Source organism: Carcharodon carcharias, chromosome 13 (assembly GCF_017639515.1).
Source record: "Carcharodon carcharias isolate sCarCar2 chromosome 13, sCarCar2.pri, whole genome shotgun sequence".
Classification (NCBI taxonomy): domain Eukaryota; kingdom Metazoa; phylum Chordata; class Chondrichthyes; order Lamniformes; family Lamnidae; genus Carcharodon; species Carcharodon carcharias.
The window spans coordinates 73,997,375-74,012,289 of NC_054479.1; the positions used below are offsets into that span (position 1 = coordinate 73,997,375).

Consider the following 14,915-nt stretch of genomic DNA (forward strand, 5'->3'; position numbering starts at 1 on the left):
GGGGAGATAGACAAAAGGAAAGTGCCAAGGAAAGGGAAGGCGATTGGGGATGGATCAGGGTACCATAGAGGAATGGGCCCTTTGGAATGCCCAAACAGGAGGAGAGAGGAAGATATGTTTGTTGGTGGCATCATGCTGAAAGGGGTTGAAATGTTGGAGATCTGTTAAATACGGAGGCAGGCAGAGTGGAAGATGAGAGCAATAGGAACCATATTGTCATTCTGGGAGGGAGGGGAAGGAGTGACAACAGAAATGTGTGAAATAGAAATGACACAGTCCAGAGCCCTGTCAACCAGAGTGGAGGAGAACCATCAGTTGAGAAAAAACATGGAAGGTGTAATCATCAGAACATACACAATGAGGAGGGAGAAACTCAGAGAATGGAACAGAACGCTTACATGAAGTGGGATGGGAGGAAATGTCATCAAGGCAGCCTTGGCTTAATATTGATATTAGTTGATAACCTACCTTTGGAAATGTTGACAAAATCAAGGAAGCTAAGGGAAGATCGGAGATTGACACTTTGGAAGCGGTGGAAGGGTGGAAACTGGAAGCAAAGGTGATGAATTCTCTGATTCGGGGTGAGAACCAGGAACAGCAGGTAGAGTTGTCAATGTACCGGAAAAAGAGGTGACAGAGGGGACCCAAGTAGGACAGAAACAAAGAATGTTCCACATTTAACTAAAAGACACGCATATCTAAGATCCACAGCAACATCTTTTAGGGCTGACAAATCTCTAGGTCCTGGTGGACTTCATCCTAGGGTCTTAAAAGAGGTCGTCAATAAAGTAGTAGGTGCATTGGTGTTAATTTTCCAAAATTCACCAGATTCTGGAAAGGCTCCACAGACTGGAAAATAGAAAATATAACCCCTCTATTCAAGAAGGGAGGGAGGCAGAAAACTATAGGCCAGTTAGCTTGATGTCTGTCATGGGGAAGGTTTTAGAATCAATCATTAAGGAGGTTATAGCTGGGCACTTAGAGAAACTCAAGACATTTGGGAAGAATCAACATAGTTTTGTGAAAGGGAAATCGCGTTTAACCAACTTATTGGAGTTCTTTGAAGGAGTAATATGTGCTGTGGATAAAGGGGAACCTGTAGACATACTGTACTTGGATTTCCAGAAGGCATTTGATAAGGTGCCACATCAAAGGTTATTGTGGAAAATAAAAGCTCATGGTGTAGGGGGTATTATATTAGAATGGATAGATGATTGGCTGACTGGCAGAAAACAGTACGCATATATGGGTCTTTTTCTGATTGATAGGGTGTGACGAGTGGAATTGCACAGGGGTCTGTGTGGGGCCTCAACTTCTCACAATTTATCAATGACTTAGACGAGGGGAGTGACGGCAATGGGAGCTAAGTTTGCAGATGACACAAAGGTAGGTAGGAAAATAAGTTGTGAAGACAACATAAGGAGGTTGCAGACAGAGATAGATAGGTTGAGTGAGTGGGTAAAAATCTGGCAGATGGAGTACAATGTGGGAAAATGTGAAGATGTTCACTTTGCCAGGAAGGATAAAAAAGCAGAGTATTTCTGAAACAGAGACCGACTGCCGAATTCTAAGGTGCAGAGGGATCTAGGTGTTCTAGTGCACGAGTCACAAAAAGTTAGTATGCAGGTACAGCAAGTCATTAAGAAGGCTAATGGGGTGCTATCCTTTATTACGAGAGGAATTGAACATAAAAGAGTAAAAGTATGTAAGATCCTGAACTGTCTCCACCAGGTGGACGTGGAAAGGACGTTTCCTCTGGTATGTGAGTACAGAACTAGGGGGCACTATTTTAAAATTAGAGGTTGGCTTTTTATGACAGAGATAAGGAGAATTTTTTTCTCTCAGAGGGTTGTGCGACTTTGGAACTCTGCCTCCGAAGGTGGTGGAAGCGGGGTCGTTGAATATTTTAAGGTGGAGGTCGACTGATTTCCTTGCCTAACAAGAATCTAAGGTAATCGAATATAGATGGGAATGTGGAATTCAAAACACAAATAGATCAGTCATGATCTTATTGAATGGTGGAGTAGGCTTGAGGTGCCAAATGGCCTACTTCTGTTCTTAGTTCATATGTTCATATTTGGAGGCAGTGAGAAAAATTAAAGGACAAGTTATTCAATGTGAGAACAATTACATCCAGGCAGAGGAGAGTGATTATGGAGCACAGGAACTGATTGGGCCTCCATTCAAGGAAGAAGCGGAGAGTCTTCCAGCCATCCTGGTGGAGGATGGGGGTGTACAGGGATTGATCATTCAGGGTGAAAAAGAGACGGCAAACAAAGAGAAGCAGGAGGAGGCCATTCGGTCCATCAAGCCTGCTCTGCCATTCAATAAGATCATGGCTGATCTGATTGTACCCTCAACTCTGTTTTACTGCCTCCCCCTCATAACCATTGACTCCCTTGTAGATAAGGACTTAAAAAATAGGTGCGCGCCATGATACTGGAAGCTGTTAACTTGGTGGACAGCATTAGAAGAGCTGTGGATGTAATTGGGAAGAGACTGGACAAGAAAAGAAAAAAAGTTGAGATAGGAAGAAATTTGTTCTGTGGGGCGAGAACAAGCTGAAATCATGGGTCCACCAGAGCAATCCTGTTCGTGGATTTTGAAAAGAATATAGAATCACAGAATCTTTAGTGCAAAAGGAGGCCATTCAGCCCATCGAGTCTGCACTGACTCTCTGAAAGAGCATTCCACCTAGTCCCACTCCCCTGCCTTATCTCCGTAACCTTGCACATTCTCTCTTTTCAGGTAGCAATCCAATTCACTTTTGAATACCTCAATTGAACTTGCCTCCACCACCCTTTCAGGAAATTTGTTCTAGACTCCAACCACCCTCTGGGTGTAAAATTTTTGGGCTGACTGGCAACCTTCCTATATATTTTAACCCTCGCAGCCATGGTATAATTCTGGTGAACCTGTGCTGCACCATTTTCAAGGCCAATATTATCCCCTCTGTGGTTCAGTGCCCAAAACCAGTATGAGGTCTGACCAAGGCCCTTTAAGACTGAAGTATGTGCTGGGGCCTCAGTTAATCATTGTACTTATTAACTACTTAGATGATGGAACAGGAAGCCAGATATCGAAATGGGTCGATGACACAAAGATGGGCAGCATGGTAGCAAGTGTAGGCAGTAAGTGTGAAATTGAAAGATATATTGGCCCAGGACTTTCGATCTCCAGGAGGCTTTGGGGAGTTGGGGGGGGCGGGATTTGTACCCAGGAGGTACCCTAGAAGATACACTGGGGGGACCCTCCAGATGTCCCCCCGTAAGGACCGTACGGCAATTACCTGGAATTTTCAAATTTCCTTTGACCAATTACCCTGCACCGGGAACCATTCAAAGCTTTGATATAAATTGGAGACTTTGGATGGTTCCAACGCTCTTAGCAGAACAATTACCCAGGGAAAGTTAGAAATGTTAAAAGCATTTCTAGCTCCTCGGCAACTATGGTACTGCCTCCCCCCCAACAACTACCCTCCCCACGCCCCATCTAGCTACTATTCAAGACGATCATGGCTAATCTTCTGTCTTAAGTCCACTTTCCTGCTCATTCCCCATGCTCCTTGGTTCCCTGAGAGAAGTAACTGAGCAGAAACAAGAGATGAACCTACAGAAAAGCAATGACCACCAGCATGGCGATGACGAAGCAAGACAAGGGAGGTGGGACAGAGGCCAAAGAAGAAAGATTGATCTCCCAAAGTTATTAATTCCTTTTTAAATAAAAGCCATCCTAGATCATTTAAAATGTTATGAGCTTGCACAGAAAATAATCAAAAAGGCTAATGGAGTGCTGGCCTTTATATCCAGCGGACTAGATTACAAGTGGGTAGATGTTATGCTTCAGCTAAACAAAGCCCTGGTTAGACCACACCTGGAGGACTGTGAGCAGTTCTGGGAACCACACCTTCGGAAGGATGTATTGGTCTTAGAGAGAGTACTGGATAGGTCTACCAGAATTATAGCAGATCTCCAAGGTATAAATTACAAGGAGAGATTACACAGACAAGGGTTGTATTCCCTGGAATTTAGAAGGTTGAGGGGTGATTTGATTGATGTTTTTGAGACATTAAAGGGGGCGGATAGGGTAGATAGAGAGAAACCATTTCTGCTGGTTGGGGAGTTTAGGACTAGGAGAAATAGTCTAAAAATTAGAGCCAGATTTTTCAGGAGTGAAATTAGAAAACAGTTCTACACACAAAGGTGGTAGATGTTCAGAACTCTCTTCCACAAATGGCAATTGATGCCAGCTGAATTATTAATTTTAAATCTGAGACTGACAGATTTATGTTAATTTTATTAGCAAAACATGCTAGCCTATCATTTCTTACTATCTGCCTAAGTCCATGAACAGTTGTGGCACCTGATCATTACACATACTGTACAGTTGTACAAAATTATTTCAGTTCATGGTTGCACTCTTGCTCTAATGGTTGTCACTGACTGGAAATAATATGAAGCAATGACATGGATTAATATATCAGCAATTTACTGTACAGCACTGCTGCACTTACATGGAGAACAAGTGTGCTTCGGGTGACACGGTCAACAGGCTTATATAGAAGAGCTGGAGAAAGAGAGAATGACAGTGAAATAAGCAAGATACTCAAAACAGACAACACTTGAGAAAAAACAAACATCCTTAAAATATGATTTCTCAGATCTATTTTACTTAATAATTCCAATTTTCTTCAATATTTGGTTTTCCAATTTTCACTCCTCCTGTAACTGGAGTACCATCCCATATGCATTGGTAACCTCTGGTGCAGTATCTCAATTTTCCTACCTGACTCATTTCTGTCACTTACTATTTGAGGGTTAGAAAATTTAAGGGACTCAAGTAGGACAGCACCAGTAACTGGGTTTCAAAACGCTTCCAACAACAAAGTTCAAATTTGATAATCATTACCTTAAAGTTAGTTTTCCACTTGTTTTTTCTTAAAAGAAAACTGGAATACCCTACCTTCTAGAGAGTTCTTTGTGTTTTGATCTTTTAGGTCTTTTGTACTCCTGACCTTTAAATTCTGAAATAAAAATAAGGAAACTTTTAACAGTTAGGTGGAAGAGCACTAGATGATGGGAAGAAAACTAGAAGATAGGGAGAGAATTGATGTGAGAAAGAAAAATGGCAGCCAGAAATGGCGATCATTAATAACAATGTGTGAAAAGGCTGGAATAAACAACATAAACAATTTAAAGTTACGAGTTGATTTCTTACGCCATTGCTCAGAGACAAAGATATGCTTCCAAAATACATCATAGATAAACATACTTTTTGCAGAGAACTCAAACGTAACCTACAGCAGGTAATAAATAATACATATGTACCATACAATGATCATCTTGAAGAAGAGAAAGCCTAGTCATCTCCACTAGGATCCACTAGGCATTCATGCACATCACCACCAGGGGGTGATAGCTTATCAGGGGTAGGTGGGATGCAGATTTCAGGTTACTACCAGATCAGCCATGATCTTATTAAATAGTGGAGCAGGCTTGAGGGGCTGAATGACCTACTCCTGCTCCTTGCTTGTATGGACGTGTGTACCACGGCCAGGTTTACAACCATTAACATTTTAGGGGTCAGCCATAACAAGAAGCTGAACAGGACCTGCCATATCAACACATTGTCAACTGAGTTTCCAATTTGGGAATCTGGGACAGAGGGAGGATAGAGTAATTTTTTTCCTCCTGTAGTGGTTTGTGTAACAGGTTAATATTTAATCTAATCTAGGTACAACTTAAACCAGACCAGGTAATTAAGTAAAACACTAAAACAAAAACTTAGTTGTTTGAATGTATATACTAATTAAATAAATAAAACCGAGTTGTATAGGGATGGCAGTGCAGGTGTTGTGTCCAACTGCAGCATGTAGGGGTTTGTGGAAAGCACTGCGATCCTGGGCACCCACATCCGCAGTGTCTGTAATTCAGGATTGTTGAGCTGGAGTCAGAGATGCAGACATGGCGGGGCCATCAGGGAGGAGATTTAACTCAGACACTTAGATTCAGAAGGCCATCACATCCCTTAGGTGAGGGTGGTACAGGTCTGGTTAGTGGTCAGGGGCAAGACAATGTGACTGCGATGTTGCCCACATTTTCTAATTGGGATTTGGTGGGTAGAGCCTGGTGCAGGCATCCTAATGCTCTCAGTTTTGCTTACTGACCCCCACCAGTCCCTGGCCTCGCTTACAGGCCCTAGTCCCCATCACTCCACGGCCTCAACACTGCAGCAACTCACCAAGGCTACTCTGACATCATCTTCTTCCCTGTACAAGGAAGGATATATTTGTACTGGAGGCATTACAGCAAAGGTTCACTACATTAGTTCCTGGGATGAGAGGGTTGTCCTATAATGAGACACTGAGTAAATTGGGTCTACATTCTCTGGAGTTTAGAAATTGAGCGGTGATCTCATTGAAACATTCAAGGTTTTGAAAGGATAGACACGGGGAAGCTGATTTGCCTGACTGGGGAATCTAGAACAAAGCGGCACAGTTGTAGAGTAAGAGGCTGATCATCTAGGACTGAAATGAGGAGGAATTTCTTCACTCAGAGGGTTGTCAATCTTTGGAATTCTCTCCACCAGGGGGTTGCAGATGTGCTGTCATTGAATATATTTAAGGCCAAGGTAGACAGATGGTCTCTCGGGAAATCAAGGGATATGTGTAATGGGCAAGAAAGTGGAGTTAAAGCCCAAGTTCAGCTGTGATCATGTTGAATGACGGGGCATGCTCGAGGGGCCTTATGGTCTTCTCCTGCTCCTGTTTCTTATATTCCTAGAAGGGCAGGGAAGCAGATGCATAGGATCACCACCACCTGCAAGTTCCCCAAGTCACACACTATTGCATAGTTTTAGGTTGCTTTACTCTAGCTTATACTGACACAATAGATGAATGGTCTCATTTTATGCTAGATTCTCAGTCATCCTCTCTTCTCTCAAAGGCACTGTCTCATCCAGCACCCCTCAACATTTTTTGTGTGCTTGAATGGCCAAAATTGCAATTAATATTTGTCTAAGAAATAGTTGACAATAATACCTCTGATATTTCTGAAAATTGTGTGTTGGCTTGACAGCATTTCTCTGCTGTCTCTACAGCAACTTCATAGTTATCCACAAATGCTCTGTACACCCCAAGCTGGCTGGCCTGGAAAAAATACACAATAAATGATCACTTAAGTCGGTCACAATTTTAAAAAGTTCTATTCATCAGTTAGAATGAAAGAATGTGCATTTACTGAAGATACCTCAAAGCACTTCACATTCAATGAGTTTCTCAAATAAAAACAGAAAATGCTGGAAAATACTTAGCAGGTCAGACAGCATCTGTGTAGAGACAGAGTTAACATTTCAGATTGATGACTCTTTCTGCTCTGATGAAGGGTCATCAATTTCAAATATTAACTCCTTTTTTCTCTACAGATGCTTTATTTTCAGCATTTTCTGTTTTTATTTGAGATTTCTGCAGCATTTTGCTTTTGTAATGAGTTTCTCAGTTGGTAGTACTCTCTCCTCTGAGTCACAAGGTTCTGAGTTCAAATTCCACTCCAAGGCTTGAGCACAAGATTTAAATCTGACACTCCAGTGCAGTTCTGAGTGATGGGCGCTAGCTTGTCAAAGATGCCATCTTTCAGATGAGACGTTAACCCAAGGCCCCATCTGCCTGCTCAGACGGATATTAAAAGATCGCATAGCACTATTTCAAAGAAGAGTAGGGGAGTTATCCCTGGTGTGCTGGCCAATAGTTATCCCTCAATAAATCAACATCACAAAAACAGATTATTTAATCACTGTCACATTTGTGCATAAATTGGCTACTGTGTTTCCTAAATTACAACAGTGACTGCATTTCAAAAAGTACTTCATTAGCTGTAAAGCACTTTGAGATGTCCAGTCACTGTGAAAAGTGCTAAACAAATGCAAGTCTTCCTTTTTTCCCTTTGTACAATCATTGCTATTCTGTTGAGAAATGTGGCAGCCAATTAATGCACAGCAAGATGTATAAATAGTAAATGAGATGAATGACCAATTCATCTGTATTGGCTGAGATATAAGTGTTGGACCAACACCAAGAGAGCTCTCTAACCAAGTGCTATTTATGCCCACCTAACCAGAATGACATGGCTCAATTGTACATCTGAGGCAATGCAGCACACTGTTGGACTGAACTGTCAGCCTCGGTGATCACTACCAGAACTTACGACACCAACAGTTAGGTTATTGGTAAGGAACCTGGTTCAGCCCTTTGAAATAAAGCATCACCAGTATTGGTGTTTATTAACTTCCTTTAAAAAGTAATTTTAAAAGGAATTTTCGAAGGGTAGGTTAATCTTCAATATGGTCATATTGGGACGGCCTGTGAACAATGGAGTTGACCTACTCGTGGATCATACTAGTTTTGTTAAAATGAGAATTTAATTTTGTTTCAATTTCTGGTTTTGAAAGAAACTATTTTATAAGCTTCCAAAATACAGTATATACACAAAAGGCTTTCTACTGCAGCATCACATGCTTAATACTATCATATTGGTATTTAGCCTCATTTATCAGAACTGGAATAAGTGTAAATAAATACAAAGACAAGGATGGTGAAGGCACAGAAGAGGGGGAAATTTAAAACATATCAACAGGCATTAACATATCAACAGAGAAAATGGTGGCATTTAAATTTCCTTCAGACAGAGCCTAATATAGTTAGGATAATTGCTGCATGTTTAGATCTCGCTGCTTTTTTTGATTATGTCTCTTAAATTCTGTAGGATGTTTTTCTATGTTCCAGTTGTTAAATAAATACAAGTTTTTGTTCTGCAGAGGAACAACAGTATAAAATTGCACAACCTATCAATTATCTTGTCTTTGCATCCTGAAAATCAGAATTTATATAAAAATAAGAAACCCTGTGCTTGCATAATGCCTGCTGTTAATTTGCATTAAGAGTTCAATCAGACTAGAACAAACTGATGAAAATCAAATATTTAAAAATACTGTTTCAATTTATTTAATAGCAACCTTTCCTGTGAACAGTAGAAAACTACATTCCAAACATGTCAGCAGTAGGAAGGGGCAACTTCTATGGCAGTGAGGGGATTGCTACAACATTTGGCTGTGATACACTGTTAACCAATAGAAGGAAGAGCTATCCATAGGATCTGAGTTCAAGTGTCTTTTTGCAGAAGTTGAAGAGTCTGAGTTCAAATAAAACAAGGAGGTGCCTTGAGTTGATGTTTACAAATCATAGCATTGGGGCACTGGACTGGACAACTTGCTTTACTGCATCCAAAGTGACTGCTTATGCCTCTGAGGATTTATGCTCTTGCGAACATATCAGATCCTCAATTGCCTCAAGGTTACTCTCCATCTCTGACGAGTTTCAAATTAAAAGTGAGGGGCTGAAAAGAAGCAAGACTGTGTTGTAGTTGATGTTAAAGATCTGTCCCAATAACAAGTTCTTCAGATTGCCCAAACTGGAACCGATTAAATCTAAATGATCACAAGTCATGCTTTTGTTGAGGCAAAATGTTCTGGGGCACTAATTCTGTTGCTGTAGCTATACCATGCCAGGGGTACTGCTCTTCAATATAGCCTCTATGACGGTTGATAGAGCAAGAAGATCCTCGGTGCCAGTGATAATAGGTCTGGTCGCCTCAAGCTTTGGGTCAACAATAGTATTTGGAGACCAATTTTCGATAAAGATCATTCCTTTCTCCATTATTAACAGGCAAATAGTCTGAAGATCTGACAGCCTCAGGTCTGTGGCTTTAGGAATTAATTGTGTAGAAGAGCATGGTAGTATGCAATCAAAATTACTTCCTAGGCAATGCTGTGGACATCATCAGTGCTAATAATCCTTATGGGAGTTCCGCGGAGTACCAGTGACTGTACATTGGAATGGAATAGGATAAGTTCCTGTCATGTCTTTCTAGTGACTCAAGGATCCTGTATGCCATATTAATTTCTTTCTCAACGTACCCTGCCACCTTCAACTGTTTGTGTACATATACACCCAGGTTCCTCTGTTCTTGCACCCACTTTAAAATTTTATCGCTTATGTCATATTAAGCCTGACTTCCCCAGAGAGACAATCAGAGTTGGATTGCCATTCTGCTCCTGGTTTTATATCATAAATATTTTTCGATCCTATTTCGCCTGGCCTTTCAACCCAGACTGGGTAAGATCAGGCAGTGCAGCGCAACCTCAGGATCTAGCACTGAGTGCAGCTTAGTTGGATGTGATGAGGCCCCACCCCCTTTTTATGACACTAGTTGCCATAAGTCAGGTAAGTGTCATGGTCCAGTGTGGCGGGGTCAGGTCGGGCCTGGCTTTGGCCAGGTTGTGGGGGGGGGCTGGGGGGAGTCCCCACGGGGGGGATCCCATGGGTTGGAGAGTTCCCGTTGGTGTGTGTAGTCTTCGGGATGGCGGGGAGTCAGGGTGAGACCATACAACAGTTACCCAGAAGTTAGAATAGATTTTAATTCTTCTAACATTTTCTGGGTAATTACTGATGTCATCCAGTCGGAACCACCCAAAGTTTGCAATTTAAATCGCATCTTCGGATGGTTCCCAATGTAGGACAATTGCCCAGGGGAAGTTTGCACTTCTGGCAATTGTCAAGCAAACTTCCCTGCGAACCTCCGGGGTTGGGGGCCGGGGGGGGCATTCCCAACGCATCTCTGGGGTCACCTCCCGACCCCCATCCACCAGAGCTCAGAAGTTACAGCCCATTGTCTTTTCTCATTCTTCCTATCAATATGTATCACTTCATGCTTCTCTATATTAAATGTTACTTGCCATGTGTCCACTCATTCCACCAGCCTGTCTATGTCCTGTTGCAGTCTTTCACCATGCTCCTCACAGTTTACAATGCTTCCAAGTTTTGTTTCAGCTACAAAGATTGAAACCGTGCCCTGCACACCCAGGTTTAGGTCATTAATATAGATACAAAAAAACCCAATGATCAGATCGGAGCACCACAGTCCAGCCACATACACATGTGAATAGTGGTGGGCAATTAAACAACCAAATAGAGGAGGAGACTCCACAAATATACCCATCCTCAATGATGGGGTGAGCAGAAAACGGGGTGAGGTTAATAGGATCCGAGCCAGGTTGGTGAAGTCAAAACCAACACATAGAGCTTTTCCTTATCAAGAGAGTTTACTGGCTTTGTTCAGTCTTGTGGCTCTCCTCACACACACACACCCAGTGCCCCAGCACATTATTTATAATATTTCTCCCATGTGAGATGAACGTGATAGCCACACTACAGAAAAACTGCCAAAGTACTCAATTAAACAATGTCCTTCACCTGTGTATCCTAATGATATAATTAACATACAATGAACAGCGGGAAACCGAGCACATCAGTGCAAAAGACAAGGCTGAAGCATTTGCAACCATCTTCAGCCAGAAGTGCTGACAGGGTGATCCATCTGGGCCTCCTGGTGACATTGCCAACATACTTTCAAGCAAAGTTAGAGCTTATGGAATAAAAGGGACAGTAGCAACATGTATACAAAATTGGCTGAATGATAGGAAACGGAGAGTAGTGGTAAACAGTTGCTTTTCGGACTGGAGAAAAGTCTAAAATGAAGTTCCCCAAGGGTCGGTGTTAGGTGGCAGAACAGGTTCAGAAAGTTATTAATAAAGCTTATGGCAACCTGGGCTTTCTCAATAGAAGCTTGGAATGCAAAAGCAAGGAAATTATGTTAAACTTGTATAAAACACAGGTTCGGCCTCAACTGGAGTATTGCATCCAGTTCTGACACCACACTTTAGGAAGGATGAGAAGGCATTACAGAGGGTGCAGAAAAGATTCACAAGAATGGCCCCAGGGATGAGAAACTTCAGCTACGTAGACAGATTGGAGAAGTTTGAACTATTCTCCCTGGAGAAGAGAAGGTTGATAGAGACATTCAAAATCATGAGGGTTCTGGACAGAGGAGATAGGGTTGTCTTTTAGAGACGTCTAACAATATCTGTTCACATTGGAGAGCAGGTGGTCACAGATTTAAGGTAACTGGCAAAAGAAGCAATGACAACATGAGGAAAAACTATTTCACACAGTGAGTGGTTAGGATCTAGAATGCACTGTTTGATAGTGTGGTGGAGGTAGGTTCAATTGAGGCATTCAAGATGAAATTGGATTATTATCTGAAAAGGTATAAGGCTACGGGGAGAAGGCAGGGAAGTGGCTCTAGGTGAATTACACCTTCAGACAAACATCACAGACATGATGGGCCAAATGGCTTTCTTTTGTGCTGTAACTCTTCTATGATGCCATGATCACCGATGTCAGTTTTCAGCCAATTTAATTCCCTCTACATGATATCAAGAAATTAATGAACACTTTGGATACAGCAAAGACTATGGGCCCTGACAATGTCCTGGTCGTGATATTGAAGACTTGTGCTCCAGAACTAGCTTCCTCATCAAGCTGCAGCAGTATAGCTAAAACATTAGCATCTATCTGACAAGTGTTGAAAATTGTACAGATTTGTCCTGTCTACAAAATGCAGGACAAATTCAATCTGGCCATATGTCACTCCATCAGTCTGCTCTTGATCAATAGCAAAGTGATGGAAGATGTCATTCAAGTGCCATCAAGTGGCCTTTACAAGTCAAAAATGTGATGGAATACTCTTCAGTTCCCTGGGTGAGTGCAGCTCTGATAAGAAGCTTATCATGCAGGACAAAACTGCCTGCTTGACGAGCACCGCCACATCCGCCACCTTAAACATTCACTACTCCGCCACTTGGCACACAGTGGCAGCAGAGTGTGCCAGCTACAAGATGGACTGCGGAAGTTCACCAAGACTTCTTTGACAGCATTTTCCTAACCTTTGATCTCTACCACCTAGAAGGACAAGGGCAGCAGATGCATGGGAACACCACTACCTGCAAGTTCCCCTCCAAGCCACACACCATCCTGACTTGGAACTGTATGGCCATTCCTACACTGTCAGTGGGTCAAAAACCTGGAACTTCCTTCCTAACAGCACTGTGGGTGTACCTACACTAGATGGATTGCAGTGGTTCAAGAAGGTAGCTCAACAGTGCCGTCTTGAAGGCAATTAGAGCTAGGCAACAAATGATGGCCTTGACGTCACATCCCATAAATAATATATATATAAAAAACTCTGGGAAACCCACTCTATCTCTTCCTCCAGACCAAAAAACAAGTGTTCACCACTACTCTCCGTTTCCTGCCACGCAGCCAACTTTATATCCATGCTGCTATTGTCCCTTTTATTTCATGGACTTTGATTGCTGCCAAGCCTATTGTCTGGCACTTTATCAAATGCTTTTTGGAATTGTATACATATCACATGAACTGTAATATTAACCCTCTCTGTGCTTCATCGAAAAGCTCATTAAAATTAGTTAAGCACAATTTACCCTTAACATGTCCATTCCGGTTTTCCTTAATTAATCCATATTTGTCTAAGTGACTGTTAATTTTGTCCTGCATTATAGTTACTAAAAGCATCCCCATCGCTGAGGTTAAACTAATTGACCTGTAGTTGCTGAGTTTATCCTTACACCCATTTTTGAACAAGGGTGTAACATTTGCAAATCTCCAACCCTCTGGCAACACCCCTGTATCTCTGAACCGGAAGATTATGGTCATTGCCTCCACAATTTCCATTCTTACTACCCTGAGATGCATATGATTTGGTCCTCATGGTTTATCAATTTTAAGTATAGCCAGCCTTTCCAATTCCTCTTCCAACAATTTTTAACCCATTCAGTGTCTCAACATCTCCTCTTTCACTATGACTTTGGCAGCACCACCTTCTTCAGTAACGACAGATGCAAAGAACTATTTAGTACCTCAGCCATGCCTTCTGCTTCCATATATAAATCTCCTTTTTGGTCCCTAATTGACCCCACTCTTCCTTTTATCACCCTTTACTATTTGTATGCCTACATGAAACTTTGAATTCCCTTTTATTTTGATTACCAGGGTCTGGACAGGGTAGATAGGGAGAAACAGTTCCCATTGGTGGAAGGATTGCGAATGAGAGGGTACAGATTTAAGGTATTTGGCAAAAGAAGCAGCGGTGACATGAGGGGAAATGTTATCACGCAATGAGTGGCTAGGATCTGGAATGCACCACCTGAGCTGTGGTGGAGGCAGGTTCATCGAGGCACTGAAGAGGGAATTGGATTATTATCTGAGAGGAAAGGATGTGCAGGGCTATGGAGAGAAGGTGGGGGAATGGAATTAGGCAAACTACTCATTCAGAGAACTGGCACAGACATGACAGGCTGAATGGCCTCCTTCTGTGCTGTAACCATTCTGTGATTTTGAGATTCTCATACTCTCCATTTGCTTCTCTTATGTCTTTATTCCATTTCTCCTCTGAACTTTCTACATTCAGCCTGGTTTTCACTTACATTATCAAGCTGGAAGCTGTCATATTCATCTTTTTTCTGCTTCATCTTACCATCTTATCTCTTTGGTTATCCAGGGAACTCTGACTTTTTGTCCTACCTTTCCCACTCATAAGAATGTATCTCAACTGTACCCAAACTATCCCTTCTCTGACGGCAGCTAATTGTTCAATTACAGTTTTGCCTGTCAATCTTTGATTCTAACTTAAACAGAAAATGCTGGAAAAACTCAGCAGGTCAAACAGCATCAGTGTAGACTACAAATGCAGTTGTTAAAGGAGATTCTATTCTGTGGGACAGACGGCCATTTCTGTAACTATCATCAAGACAGGTTTAGAATGTATGTAGGAAATGCACAAAGTATGGTGAATAATGTTGGTGAGCTACATGCATAAATAGGAACTTGAAATTTAGAATACAGTCCAGATCAACCTTCCTCCGCCAAACTTCATAACCTTACATTTCCCTACATTAATCCTGCATGTGCGATTCCTACACTTGGTGATATGGCTCTTGACAAA

General features: G+C 41.9%; 1 protein-coding gene across 1 annotated transcript in view; it reads right to left on the minus strand.

The window, feature by feature from the left end:
* LOC121285708 (breakpoint cluster region protein-like) overlaps positions 1–14,915 on the minus strand; it is a 596,997-nt gene that overhangs the window by 363,333 nt on the left and 218,749 nt on the right. The window contains exons 5-7 of the mRNA XM_041202403.1: positions 7,040–7,147; positions 4,963–5,023; positions 4,514–4,566 (exon numbers count right to left, since the gene is read on the minus strand). Of these exons, the coding sequence (XP_041058337.1) occupies positions 4,514–4,566; positions 4,963–5,023; positions 7,040–7,147 (222 nt within the window). The remainder of the gene's footprint in view (positions 1–4,513; positions 4,567–4,962; positions 5,024–7,039; positions 7,148–14,915) is intronic.